Source organism: Eleginops maclovinus, chromosome 2 (genome assembly GCF_036324505.1).
Source record: "Eleginops maclovinus isolate JMC-PN-2008 ecotype Puerto Natales chromosome 2, JC_Emac_rtc_rv5, whole genome shotgun sequence".
Classification (NCBI taxonomy): Eukaryota; Metazoa; Chordata; class Actinopteri; order Perciformes; family Eleginopidae; genus Eleginops; species Eleginops maclovinus.
The window spans coordinates 27,293,461-27,307,637 of NC_086350.1; the positions used below are offsets into that span (position 1 = coordinate 27,293,461).

Genomic DNA, 14,177 nt, shown 5'->3' on the forward strand with positions numbered 1-14,177 from the left:
TTAAAACGTACTCTGTTACAAGTAAAAGTCCTGTATCAAAATATACTTAAAGTACCAAAAGTAAAGTACTCATTATACATAATGGCCCATTTCATAATCATATATATATATTGACTTACTGGGTATTATGATTATTCACAACTGGTAAATGTAGATCTAGTTTGAATGACTGTATATACTGCTGCTGGATATATTAACATATACATGTCAAAGTTTATTTGATAATTGATTTACATTTTGCATTAGCTAATAATCAAGATCTAAAATGTAACTAGTGTCTAAAACTGTCAAATGAAGTAAAAAGTACAACATTGGCTTTTTAAAATGTAATGGAGTAGAAGTATAAAGTAGCATAAACTGATAATACGTAGATAAAGTACCTCAAAATTGTACTTAAGTACTGACTTGAGTAAATGTACTTAGTTACTATCCAACACTGGTGTTTGGGTTGTACTGGTGTGTCAGTATGAGTGATTGTTCCTGTGTGTATCTCAGGACACACTAACAGAACAACATGTTAATGTTCAGCACACAGGCTCATCACATCCTCATTTACTGTACACACAGTTTACCTGAGGCAGCTTGTGTGTGTTTGTTTGACATGAACATGTATGTACACAGTGTGTGAGCTACTGTGTGTGATGAGGCAGCATCAGTATGAGGAAACTTTCTGTCTGAATAATGCTGCAGTGCACCACAGGGACCGTCCCTGCGGGGTAAAGGTCTCTGCAGGAAAACAGCAGCTCAGTTGTGCGATAGAGTCAGTTAATCATTAGTTTCCATGCAAAACATTAAAGAACGCTTTTTAGTTTTTGTGATTCAGGTTTGACCGGGATATTATATTTCATTTTAAAATATATTTGAGTGTTGAATAGGCAGACAATGAATATTAACACTATAAACACATTATGCCATGTTAAAACTTTACATAATGATACGGATCAGAGCAGTTCTCTGAACTCTCTTTGGACCTTAAGTATTCTCTGTTATATCTAGAAATTAAGAAACGGGTAGCATATTTTCTAGACGTGCAGTACATATGGCCTTATATTTGGTTTTTCCTGCCTACATTATTCCTCTTTGAATATATAAATATATTAAAAAACGTAATGTTTCTCTCAAATTGAATCCAACATTAATCCGGTGTCTCTGTGTTGTTTTGATACATCTCCGCTCATTTGCAAGTTAAATATTAGATGTAGTGACGCCCCAGGTTGACCTTCAACTCTCCCCTCATATGTGAGCCCACACTATTTCTAACTCAGGTCTTTATGACACCACCATCGCTGCACTACAAAGCCCTGTTTGTTTCAGTCATAAAAAATGCATTGTTACATAGGGAGTCAAATCCTCATTGATCTGCTGTAAGGTAGTGGGGACTACGACTGCGGTGTCTGGCTAGTCTAGTGAGAGTATCCATAGCAACAATCGTACATTTCCAAATCGAAGCAATTCCATCCTTAATAATCCATCCAATGTGCTTAAAATCTTCAAGCACTGAATTTATACAGTTTGCTGTAGGAATGAAATGAGTGATTGACATAGAAAATACCTTAGTGAATGGAATGAGGAAAAGCTGAACGAGAGCACGGTCACAATAATGTGTGTTTCAGAGCGCTAACATTCCCATTTCAAATGATTAGCTCTTTGGAACGTGGAGGGGGGGGGGGGAAAGTATGTGATATTTCTGCTGACCCTCAGCTGCAGAGGGAGGGCCCACAATCCATACATCCCTGGAACAAACAGAAGTATAACGGATCCATTTAAAGTAAAGGGGAATTGTTTTGTGATGAGGGAGTTCAATCAGGAGAGACTTCATTTTTGTTTAAAGAACATTTATTGACTCATGCACCATATGATAGAAATGTTATAGTCTTTGGCGATTAGACCCCGATCCTGATATCGTATATCTTAAGGGGGAAATGTAGCAATGAACATATAGGAAACCCCCCCGGGGTCTAGACCTGGCGGTTATGCTGAAGATCTGTATTTGATGAGGACATGGGAAGAAGAGGAGATGGGATGAGGTCTTTGGGTTAGCTCTCCTCGGCGCTAGATATTATGGGTGGAGGTGGATGGGGGGGAGGCGACGCAGCAGAAACACCTGAAATCACAGCTGACTGCAGGAGATAGGAGGACGAGTTTGAAGTTTGACTGCAGCATGATGATTGGCTACTGGAGATTGAGGTGGAGTGTTGAATTCATTCAAAATTGGTTAAAGAGAACGCCCATGTTGAGCTGATTATATGCAGCTGTGGAGTGAGTGAACGTACACCCAGGTTGAGGTCGATTTGTCAGTTTATCTTAGGAAGGTTCCTAACGGAGTGAAATGACCCGTAAGTACCTCAGTGGCAGCCATGATAAGAGCTGTTTGAATTCTCTAGAGGATAGGAAAGGAGCTCTGAAACTTCCTTTGTAACCTCCTTTAGGAAACACTGGACCTTCCTTTAGGAAAGAAAGGAGAGAATGTTGTCTTGTTATTTTGAAAGTTCAGCTCTGTATTAATCAAAAGGAGAAATATGAACATTACTTTTGAACTGAAATGATAAAATAAGGTCTACATTTCACATTGTTTGTCACAGGCATCAGTTTCACTTTCCTTTTTTATTTCCGTAAAATACCACCCTAATGAAGAATAAAGGTCTCTCTGTTGTCCTCGTTCATAACGCATAAACAACACCATCAGAGAGCATGGTGCAGAGTCTCTAGAGTCTTTGAGTAGTCCTGTACAGAGAGCTGTAGTTTCCCCACAGCAGACGCATATTTATAACGTCTGCTGGCGCATCATAAATACGTAGAATAATGTAAGAGCAGTCTGATTCTCCTGAAGCCCGGTCGATTTTCCTAAGTCCTTTTGAATTTTCCTAACCACTATTCCTTAACCCCATGACGTTTCACGCAGAGGTCAAGGAATAGTTGATAGGAGAAGAGGATAGAAGCAGATTTTTGGTCAATTCGACCGTACCCCTAGTTTTCCTGAAAGAACTTGCGCTGAGCTTCATTTAATTTACCTAAACCAAAGCGACTGACCAAGAATTTGTAAACCTGCAGTTCTACAAAAGTTTTCTTCTGCGCTTTTGTTTTGGGTTTAGGTCTTGTCAGTATTTTTACAGTGTGTTTTCACTTCATTTGTAACATTTTGGTCGTCTGAGATTTTCTTCAGCAGCGGTCACTCAAATCCAAGACCAAGAGGCTGATGATCAAAATGTTAAATTAAGTTCTGTAGTTCCTAAAACATGGGTGACTTAACAGTGACTATATCCTTTTATTTACACCGTATATGCAGCAGATATGAAGATGCTCGCTGGAAAGTTTGTGATTTCCCTTTGGTTGTTGTACTGAACATCCCAAAAAAACCTTTATGAATGTGTGTCCTCTTTGAATTCACTTTTCTGAGCTGCCTTCAAGTCTACAGACTATGAGTAGACTTGAGCTCCAGACTGTAACAGTGATTTGGATTTGGTGTTGAGACTTCCATCCACTCTTCAGAACATGTGTGCCTGAGCTCAGCTTTTTGAACAGTGTGAAGGATCCAGACTCAGTGCGGAGAGGGGGACTGTAGGATCAATATGCAGCTCACTTTGTGTCTGCACACATTTCTTTGAAATGTTCATGTGCACATATGTGTGCAGGGTTTGAAGTAATCTGGTGTGATGTGGAAACAGTGAAGGAGATGTTGTAAGTCTGTGTCAGCTGAAGAACACTGAGGGGTCGGACCAGCTCTGTGTTCATACAAAGCATGATTTATTTACTTTTCTTACACAATTAATAAAACCTACATTTAACAGCCATATGCTGTTAACTATTCAATTTAAAAAGGAGCAGGCCTCCACCAGGATAAAGTCAGAAGAATTATACGCGAGTATAATCCAATATGTAAGCGATACCAAAACAAGTCTGGTAACCTGTGTGGTCCTTTATTACGTAAAAGAGTATAAACAGTTGAGTTCCACTAGAGTTCTTTTAAATAAATTGGTGAACAAATTAGATCGCAAAATGTCAGTCTGCTAACATATTTCCAATACCAGGATGTCGAAAACATTAGTGACTTATTAAGTTTCAGAAGCAAACAGATGGTGGAGCATGTCATGCAAATACACCGCTCAGCCATTTTAAAGTTTGGCAGTGGGACTAACCATAACCATACCCATCATTTTTATTTGTTTATTATGGCTAATTGTATTCACTTGCTCAGACGCCTATGCTGGTGACTAGCTAACTAACCTTAGTGTATCTATTTACAGCTAAAGCATTTAAAATGACACGCCGTTTGATTAATAGGTTGGATGAAATAATCCAAAGTCCTGCAGAAGGAGCTTTGTGGGGAATTAGTCTTTTCAATATGATAAGAAAACTCAAAAATCACAGCAGCTCCATCTGCAACTGCAACAAGGACACATATGACAAGGATACAGACATTCAACAGAACATTACACTCACTGAAGACAATATGTGACAGATATTTTAACGCTCATTTGACCAGGGATTTTAATTTTTACCTTTGGAAGTTGCCCGGTGCACAAAAAGAGTGCTTCAGTGTAACCTTATTCAATCTGGGGACTGAATTTGGTGGAGCATTTAAAATGTTTTAGTTGAGAAGTCGACATACATTTCTGTCATGTAATATTGAAGTACTGTAAAACACTGAAATTACTGATGAAAAAACAGAAGAAGTATTACTCTACCCAAAAGACCTCAAATATTATTTTGTTTTTCCTTAATATAAACTAATGTATCTGCTTGAGTTTCTTTCTTTATGGATAACAAATGGGATCTGATGAGTGTCTCTGTGTCCCCACTGCAGCCTTAGAGATGGCGGGTTGGGGGCAGCAGGGCGAGATGACTGAGTACAAGAAGATTCTGATAAAGCGGGACCTGGAGATGGGCGTTGTGATGACGGTGTTCCGGCAGAAGGCGGAGCGGCTCACTGTGCAGGTCATCATGGAGACCCGGCAGGTGGCGTGGACGCGCACCGCGGATAAAACCGATGGAGTCTGTGAGTACACTGACAATGCAAAAATCTTCTTCTTCTTAGTTGATGTAGTATTTTTCAAAGACATGGTTATATTTCTCCACCTTTAAAGCCCCTGTTAGTATTCATCTCTATACTACTTTGTACTTCTTCTCCATTACTATTAGGAAGCCAATATTGTACGTTTTATAGTGACATCACTATGTAACATTTGCACACTAAAGGAAAGGGAAAACCTAGAAAAGCATAATAGAGCCTATTTAAGATGGGCGTAGCAATAATACTTCCAGGCGTTTTGACCATTCTTTGTGACCTGTCAAATTGTAAAAGTACTTTACTACTTCGGTTGCTCACTACTTCCTGCCTTCCTGCCTCTTGCCCCCTTACCCAAGTCCAAATGTTCCTACTAGCCCTTTTGTTGGCCGCACATATCTTTTTTTTTTCATATTTTTTGCAATGAATCAATATTTTGACTTCTTTGGGTTATAGATTTTATTAAACATTACTCATGGGATCAAAATAAACTAAAGTGTGTTCATGGTAGAGAATGTACAGGTCACCCAGGGCAACGGTGTAGTTTGTTGTGTTTATTTGATAGTTTTTGGATTAAGGAACTATATTGAATAGGAATAAGATATATCAGGCTCTGTCCTATTACAAAATACTTGTTAGTGGGACCAAGTCATTGTAGAATGAGAAGTGGAGGTACAGTACAACGAGTCAAAGTATTCTATTAGTGGTATTCAGGTTTGAATTTGCCAAGATGATGATTCAAAGCTAAGTCGACCACTTAGAGATGTCAGAAATGTCCCGCCCCTTAGCCTATCACGTACAATGTGTTGGAGCGCTAATAGAATCACAAGTATTACATAGAGATGTCACTACCATATGTTCCGGACATAAACAAAGGAGCCCAATGGAGGCATTTCAGGTAGGGGGGGAGTGGGACGGAAACTCCCTTCGGGGGGAAAACCTTTATAAAACACCACAGGAAAGGGAAAGCACCCCAAAAGGAAAATAAAGCCCTATTTTTACATTACATTACAGTCACAAAACGGTTATGTGAGTATATGAATTATCCATAACATAACGACATCCACATTTAAACCACTTATCACTTTGAATTCTGAAAAGATTGTTTTAAGCATGAGTTCCCAAAACAACACTGAGATATTGTTTATTGCCTTTCTGTGAGAATATGAACCGCAGGAAATACTGCTCACATACAGAGCTCTCAGGCTGTGTTTTACCCTGACTGCTCTCAGTTTGAGAGGAAATATATGAGATGACTTTCCATCATGACAATAGCGTGAAGATACTTTATGTCGATATTTAAGGTGTGTGTTTTAATAATAATGCACTTCCTAGCATCACTGCGTCAAAGTGTGAAAATAACCCTGCCGTAAATAACGCTGAAGGAGAGACAGCAGGGCAGTTCAGAATGTGTGAAACTGAAATAGAACCATGTCACGTGTGTTTGTAATGCAGAGTAATTGAGTCTTCCTCTACATCCATACATTTGTCCAGCAGTGGCTCAGTCAGTAGGGGCTTGGACTGGGAATCGTAGGGTCGCCGGTTCAAGTCCCCGAACAGACTTGAAATATGGAAAGTGGACTGCTACTTGGAGAGGTCCCAGTTCACCTCCTAGGCCCTGCTGTGGTGCCCTTGAGCAAGGCACCGGACACCTCCAATCCCCCCTCCCCATTGCTCCCCGGGCGCTGCACGATAGCTGCCCACTGCTCCTAGTACTAGGATGGGTTAAATGCAGAGGACTAATTTCACTGTGTGTGCTCTGCTGTGTGCATGCATGTGACAAATAAAGAGGGTTTCATCCTCCGATTCTATCTATCTATCTATCTGTTTACAAAAATAAACAGCAGACGTGTATGTGTGTTTGTGTGTGTGTTTCAGTGGACCTGTTTGAGATCAGAGAGGTTCGTCCAGGGAGGAACTCCAAGGACTTTGAACGCTTCAAAGATGGCAAAGACAAACACGATGAAAACACCTGCTTCACTATCTTCTACGGCTCCCAGTTCGTCCTCAACACCCTCAGTCTGGGAGGTGAGCGCCTGATACATATGTGCTTTAATCAACAACTATCACAGAACCAGGATAGCTCTTCATATCTCATTCTGTACTGGATTTATTTCTTGTCAAAAATCATTGTTACATTTATGTTGGATGTAATAAAACATTCGCATTATTTTAAATATTTCCATTATCTCCAAATACTTGACATTTCACCGCAAATGCTCAACTACAGGCATACAGTTACTAGCCAACCAACTAACTGCTAACAGCTACCAGGTGCTCTCTTCATATAAAAGAGCACCTGGCCATCTGGGATACCCCTCTCGAGTGTCACAAGCTAGGCTAAACATTAGCATGCTAACTTAGCTAACTATGCTGTCATTAACTGGTCTATTCATTGATCCACTGCCAGTCTTTTATCATCAGAAATGTAAACAAAAGACAAATACACATTAAGACAGGCAGACAGAAGCATTGGGGCTTATAATATAAGATAAGATAAGTACTTTATTGATCCAAACGTGAGTAGAAAATATACATGTCGGAATAAAAATGTACACAAAATATAAAGCTGGATATAATATATACATTAAGTGTGTAAGGAATGGAATATTAAATTGAATATAAATGTAAAATGTACAGTATGAGTTTTATTAAAATTAAGTTAGCTACTCAATATATCCCTATATGGATCAAATCAGGAGGGATTTGGCAGTTTAACACCCATTTCAGTAGCTGATGTTTATCTGGTGTTAGGCAGTAACCGCCCACACCTGTCAGCAGTTAAAGGAACTTTTCTTGACATTAAAAGAGTATGCACATCTATGGAGATAGACACAATCAAGCTTGGATGATCATTTCAGATAACAGGATCAAATCTAACAAAGATGTTGTTAGTAAACCAAAAAGTTTCAGCTCCATTTAGTCTATTGTTCAGTGTTCATGCTAAGCTACTCCAACTCTGTTATTGAGACATTTTACCAACACGTTGTCTCAGTAGACAGCTCCCTGAATCCCAGAGTAAACCATTCACTGATGCTAAGCTTTGGTCCGGACAACAGGCAGAAGTGTGTAACAGAAAATATGAATATGGAACTCTAGTTTATCTTTAACCTCAGATCAGGAGAAATGTAGTACATTGATGAAGCAGTTTCCCAATACCTCTATGATTTTCCAGATCATTATATAATGTAATCCATACTCTGATCTGTAATTGAATCTTGTGAATCTATTACCAAACATCTTAGTTCATTGAAGTGTATACACAGTTTGTGTTTAGATCACCTTTTGCTCCAGGAAGTAAAGTGTTGAAATGTCAAACAACCTTTCTCTTGCTGTATGAGCTAAAATGTTACTCATAAAGCTGATGTTCTTCTCCTCCTATCACCTCACAGTGTGTTATATCTGTTAAAATGCTTTCTGTTGTGCTCATTCTGCAGCTGATTCTGTTGATGACGCACAGAAATGGCTGACTGGACTGGAACTGCTGAGGCAGGAGACGCTGCAAGCTTCCACTCCAGTTCTTATAGAGAGGTACACACACACAGACAGCAGTTTTGATGTATCACTTGTCCCCTCATCTATTTTTTGTAAACCCCTCCCCCCAATTCAGAGTGATAAGGATTCAAATCATTGATCTCTCTGTTTCTTTCCCTGCAGTTGGCTGAGGAAGCAGATGTATTCTGTCAATCAGACCAAAACCAACAGGTACTGTATTCGTGTAGAAAGCTCTGAACACCAAACCCATTTCAACATGTGACAGAACCTGTAGTAACTGCATTACATATCTTGTGTTTTAAAGGTCCCCTATTATGCAAAAATGCACTTTTTGCTGTCTTCTATACATAAATATGTGTCCCCGGTGTTTAAGGAGACTCAAAAAGTGTCACCCACATTTCTAAAACGGGGGTACAAACGAGCTGATCCACATTTGCTGTCATTATGACGTAATAAGGAAAATGTGGGCTGGCTTTACATTGTACTCCTGGCAACGTCCCACCCACGTCCCAACCTATGGTCCCCCATATATAGTGGGCTAGCTGAATCCCCCCCCAGCTGTGTGTGTTCAGCAGGATGTCTGCAGGAGGGACTTAGAGTAAAGTTGTATATATAATACATATAATGTCTCTGTTCTAGTGGTAAACACTGAGAAAGAACAAGCTATGTGCTGTATCAGAAACAATGCGCCACATGTTCTGGAAGTATTATGGTCTGTGTTTACATTAGCAAGCATGCTAACACTGTACTGGAGAGACTATGAGTAATATAAAGGTCCTGTCCTTGTGGTAAACCGAGAGAGAAACGTTTGAGCTCCATACTGTTTCAGAAATAATGCTGGATGTGGTTTGAACATAATATGGCGTTTAATCACGGCAGCGTTTAGCTGAGTTTCTCCTGGTACAAAACTCTGTTCAGAGGAGAGATCATGATGCTCCAAAGGGGCGTGGCCTGCAGCAGCTAGTTCATTTAAAGCTACAGTCACAGAATCAGCACTTCAGGAACAGGGCTGAAATAGAGGGGGATGAGGCATGCTACAATGGGGGATCTGTTTGGTATTTTGAGCAAAACACTTCAGACATATTTTGTTTAGATATGGCTCTACAGTATATTGTTCAAATATAGTATAATAGGGGACCTTTAAGGGATTTTTACATAATTATTTGACATGCAATAACACATTTTGAATGCATTATAGATAATTTATGTTCTGCATTTTGTTTTAACCCTTAGCATCTCCATGAAGGAGCTGAAGGTTCTGCTTGCTCTGCTCAACTACAAAGCCCCCAGCTCCCGCTCTCTCAAAGACAAATTCCAGGTACTCTGATCTTCTCCTCGTCATCATGTCCTCAGTGTTGTGTGTGATTATTCTAATAAATCAACAACCTGGATATCTGAAGCCTTAGAAAAACGATAGAACCTACAATACATAGACAGCATACACATGGACAACCGAAAGTTAATGTTATGTACATTGCAAAAAGCATTGCTACAATCTTATTTAATTCAACAAAACGTGATACGGAATTAGCTAAATATTCCAGGAGGTGAGTCTGTAGTCTCACGTTTTTTTTGTTCTGCGTTCACAGGAAGTGGGAGCAAAGAAAGACCGCGTGGACTATGAGCAGTTTCATAAATTGTACAACCTTATTATGTTTGAACAGAATGAGGTGAGTCTGAATAACTATGAAGTAAATATAAACTGTATGATTATATATTTACATGATTTTCATTCTTATTATATTTTAAACTCAGATCCTTGATGAGTTCAAAAAGGAATCATGTGCTTTTATTCTGGGGTGAGCTCGTGTTCTCTTATCTTTGTGAAACATTTAACAAACCCTGATGTTAAGATGGTAAGAGAGTGTGATGTGAGTCAGGAGGGCTGACAGGGTGTTTGCTCTTCTCTACAGTAACACCGATAAACCTGATGCCTCCGCAGTGCTGCTCCATGACTTCCAACGATTCCTCATCTACCAGCAGAAGGTGAGCATAGTGTTTGAACCGATAAAAGAACATTTAGATGAAAGAAAATATTTACATTTTTGACATCAGCTAATCCTGCAGGAAAAGCAGTGTACAACCATATTTACGTTTATAGGCTTGGATTTTTTTCTCTTCCCAGTTTTAATATGAACAGATGCATGACCAGTCATTTAGAGGCAGATCAATGCTATTTTAAACATTAATTGATAATTAGTGATTATTTGTTTCTCACAGATTTTACATCCATTGTTTAGACATTTTTTTCTGTGCCCCTCTCTCCCTCCCTCCCTCCCTCCCACAGGAATCCTGGGCCAGTGACCTTAACCAGGTCAGAGAGCTGATGACCACCTTCATCGACGATACCATGAGAAAAACCAACGACCCCGAGTTCACCGTCAGTGAGGTAATCTTATCCGACAGAGATAGAGATGCAAAGATGTAACAGACTGAGGTCACTATGTGTACAAAGTGTGTCCAACCGTGTTTGAATGCAATTGATTTAAGTCACATAAAATGTTGTTGTTGGCGTGAGTTACAGTTGAAGATAAGGTTATATAACTAGAATGAATCACATAGAAAATGTGTGTATAAACGTTCATTTAAAGGCTTTCTCCTCCTGTAGTTCCTGAGTTTCCTGTTCTCCAAAGAGAACTCAGTGTGGGATGAGAAGTACTCAGAGATCAGCAACCTGGACATGAACAACCCTCTGTCTCACTACTGGATCAGCTCCTCACACAACACGTCAGTATGGTGGCTGGACATCAGACAGAATAATGACATCTTTTTCATGTTACTCTGAATGCCAGTTACATATCTTTTAGTTTTTCCCACTCAAAAAAGTGCATCAAATATTATAGTTAAAAACAGCCGTCAGTCAGTTACACTTCCATGATTAGGGATAGAGGATAAAAATATTCCTAGATATAATTTAATTAAAGGAAAAGCAGAATTCTCTTTTTCTGTCATGTCTGAATTCACCGAGCTCATGGAAGAAAGATACTAAATCACTGGAATGCTCCTTTACTGACTTTATCAGCATTTCCACCTTCATCATATATATTGCGCAACGTCTTTTAATTACCAGCTTGCGGTCAGCTATGACGTCCTCTAATATCAGCTGGTTTCATTAAATAATAATAATAATAATAATACAGAGATACAATGTTCGAATATATATGCAATATATCAAATTATACATTTCTATCATGTGGATCCTGCAAGGGTGTGTTTGTTCATGACATGGTAATCCAAAGTTTAAATAAATTGTCAATCAAAGTCAATGGTTTGCTAACATAGATAACGTTTTTAGTTACATATTGTTAGAAATTGTTTCCTGATATCCTGCTTATTAATTGATTTTCACAGACAAGCGAAAAACACCCTCCACTGCAGAGGTTACAATACATGATCAAGGTTTTCCGGACATCATTTTTGTGTGTTTGTCCACAGCTACCTGACGGGTGATCAGCTGCGCAGTGAGTCATCCACAGAGGCTTATGTCCGCTGTCTGCGCCTGGGCTGCCGCTGTGTTGAATGTCAGTAAACTCACCATGTCGTGCAGATCATTTTCCAGAGCTTTATCGTCAGCATTAGTCTCATTTTGGACCAGCTGGGGTAAACTAATAACCGATGATACTTTATTTCTTTGTGATTTTTGTGGTATTGAATTGGTCCAGTGGACTGCTGGGAAGGGCCCGGGGAGCCAATCATCTACCACGGCTGGACCAGGACGACCAAGATCAAGTTTGAAGACGTGGTCAAAGCCATTAACGATCACGCATTTGTCACATCAGAGTAAGAATTACAAGAAAACCACCATGTCTGGGACTTTGTGATTCCCACACACACACACACACACACACACACACACACACACACACACACACACACACACACACACACACACACACACACACACACACACACACACACACACACACACACACACACACACAAACTCCTGATAATGTGCCTCTGTGGCTCAGGTTCCCGGTGATCCTGTCCATAGAGGAGCACTGTCCTCTGGAGCAGCAGCGTCAGATGGCCCGTATCTTCAGAGACGTGTTTGGAGACAAACTGCTGGTTGAACCTGTGGAGCAGCTGGCTGAGCAGCTCCCCTCACCCACACAGCTGAAGGGCAAGATCATACTCAAGGTCAGAGGTGGAGAAGATCATGTACTTGAGTAAAATTAGAAGTACTCATATCTTGTACTTGAGTAAAGTAGAAGTACCAGAGTGTAGGAATACTCTGTCACAGTAAAAGTCCTGCATTCTAAATGTTCCTCCAGTGAAAGTAGAAAGTACTCTCATCTAAATGAACTTAAAGTAGCGACAGTAAAAGTAGTCATTGTTTGATTGGTCCATTTCAGAATAATATCTCTGATCTGTTTTATAATTATTGATCATTAAAGTGTTCTCAGAGCTGGTAAAGGTGCAGCTAGTTTGAATGGCTTTGTATACTGCAGGGTAGCTGCTGAATTTACTCCAGGTGAACTACAGTCTGATTTAAGGGCTGATTATATTTACCATCATTAATCCAGATCTGTAAAGAAACTAAAGGTATTAGATACATGCAGTGGAGTAAAAGTACACCATTTACCTCTGAATGTAGTGGAGTAGAAGTCAAAGTAGCAAAACATTTAAAGTACAAATCCCTCAAAATGTAAGTTACTTTACACCACTGCTCAAGGTGTGGGCAGGCTTGGGGAGTAACTGATTACATGTAACAGAATAACTAATCAGGGTATTCCCTTACAGTTACATTACAAAAAAGATGTAATCAGATTACTGTGTGTGTGTGTGTGTGTGTGTGTGTGTGTGTGTGTGTGTGTGTGTGTGTGTGTGTGTGTGTGTGTGTGTGTGTGTGTGTGTGTGTGTGTGTGTGTGTGTCAGTGGAATGGTTGTATCAATAAAGATTGGTTTTCTTTGTCATCACCACTGATTGCGCTCTCCTTGTCTCCTGCTCTCAGCACAAAAAGCTCAGTGTGGATGGGGGGGGGACCAGTAAGGACTTCAGGAAGGGGCAGAAGCAGGGAGACCTGGAGATCTGGGACCCTGTGGACCAGGTATGTTGGGGGGGATCAGATGGGTAAGGTAGCTGAGACTCCTTGTGTGAACCTGCTTTCCCTAACATGGAGATGATCTGGGCTGATCTGTTTTACATGTCACCTTGATGCACAGGCTTAAACATGTTTAAATATATATATTATAAGTTCAAAAAAAGTGGAAAGTGCTTTTGATTGCAAACTGTAAAGCAGTGATATTATACAAAGTGCACAAATTCACTGCAACGGTAGTACAATTTCAGCCGACAGACAGCACCAAGCAGAAAAATGTCTCCAAAATAAAGCTATTGCATGTTGCTGAGAAAGCTGAGCAGCGCATTCGATGTTCAACATGTACGTCCTCACCTCTTCAGCGCTGGAACAAGCACTACTGTGTGATCTCTGATGACAAGCTGTATTACGCAGAGGAGACCGAGGAGGAGGACGAAGATCCCAGGAAGGTAAAACACATGGCTGCTGTTTACCAGTTTATTTTTAAAAGCATTGTTTTACATTTAGAGTGAACTTTAAATGGTTTCATATAAAACACCACAGGTCCACAGGTGTCAATCATAATGATGTTTGAAACCTAGTAGAGCTATGGAATTGAGATTTGATTAGTGGATGAGGAATGTACCAAGAAGCGC

The 14,177-nt window shown here is 39.9% G+C and overlaps 1 protein-coding gene across 2 annotated transcripts in view; it reads left to right on the top strand.

Moving 5' to 3' along the window:
* Nucleotides 1-14,177, top strand: part of plcg2 (phospholipase C, gamma 2) — a 35,603-nt gene that overhangs the window by 3,272 nt on the left and 18,154 nt on the right. For both annotated transcript variants that reach the window (XM_063901196.1, XM_063901204.1), the window contains exons 2-16: nucleotides 4,805-4,996; nucleotides 6,884-7,033; nucleotides 8,443-8,536; nucleotides 8,663-8,710; nucleotides 9,734-9,818; nucleotides 10,090-10,170; nucleotides 10,256-10,299; nucleotides 10,414-10,486; nucleotides 10,788-10,889; nucleotides 11,109-11,227; nucleotides 11,936-12,021; nucleotides 12,163-12,280; nucleotides 12,472-12,640; nucleotides 13,456-13,551; nucleotides 13,905-13,991. In XM_063901196.1, coding sequence (XP_063757266.1) covers nucleotides 4,813-4,996; nucleotides 6,884-7,033; nucleotides 8,443-8,536; nucleotides 8,663-8,710; nucleotides 9,734-9,818; nucleotides 10,090-10,170; nucleotides 10,256-10,299; nucleotides 10,414-10,486; nucleotides 10,788-10,889; nucleotides 11,109-11,227; nucleotides 11,936-12,021; nucleotides 12,163-12,280; nucleotides 12,472-12,640; nucleotides 13,456-13,551; nucleotides 13,905-13,991 — 1,536 coding nt within the window. In that variant the 5' untranslated portion in view covers nucleotides 4,805-4,812. The remainder of the gene's footprint in view (nucleotides 1-4,804; nucleotides 4,997-6,883; nucleotides 7,034-8,442; nucleotides 8,537-8,662; nucleotides 8,711-9,733; nucleotides 9,819-10,089; nucleotides 10,171-10,255; nucleotides 10,300-10,413; nucleotides 10,487-10,787; nucleotides 10,890-11,108; nucleotides 11,228-11,935; nucleotides 12,022-12,162; nucleotides 12,281-12,471; nucleotides 12,641-13,455; nucleotides 13,552-13,904; nucleotides 13,992-14,177) is intronic.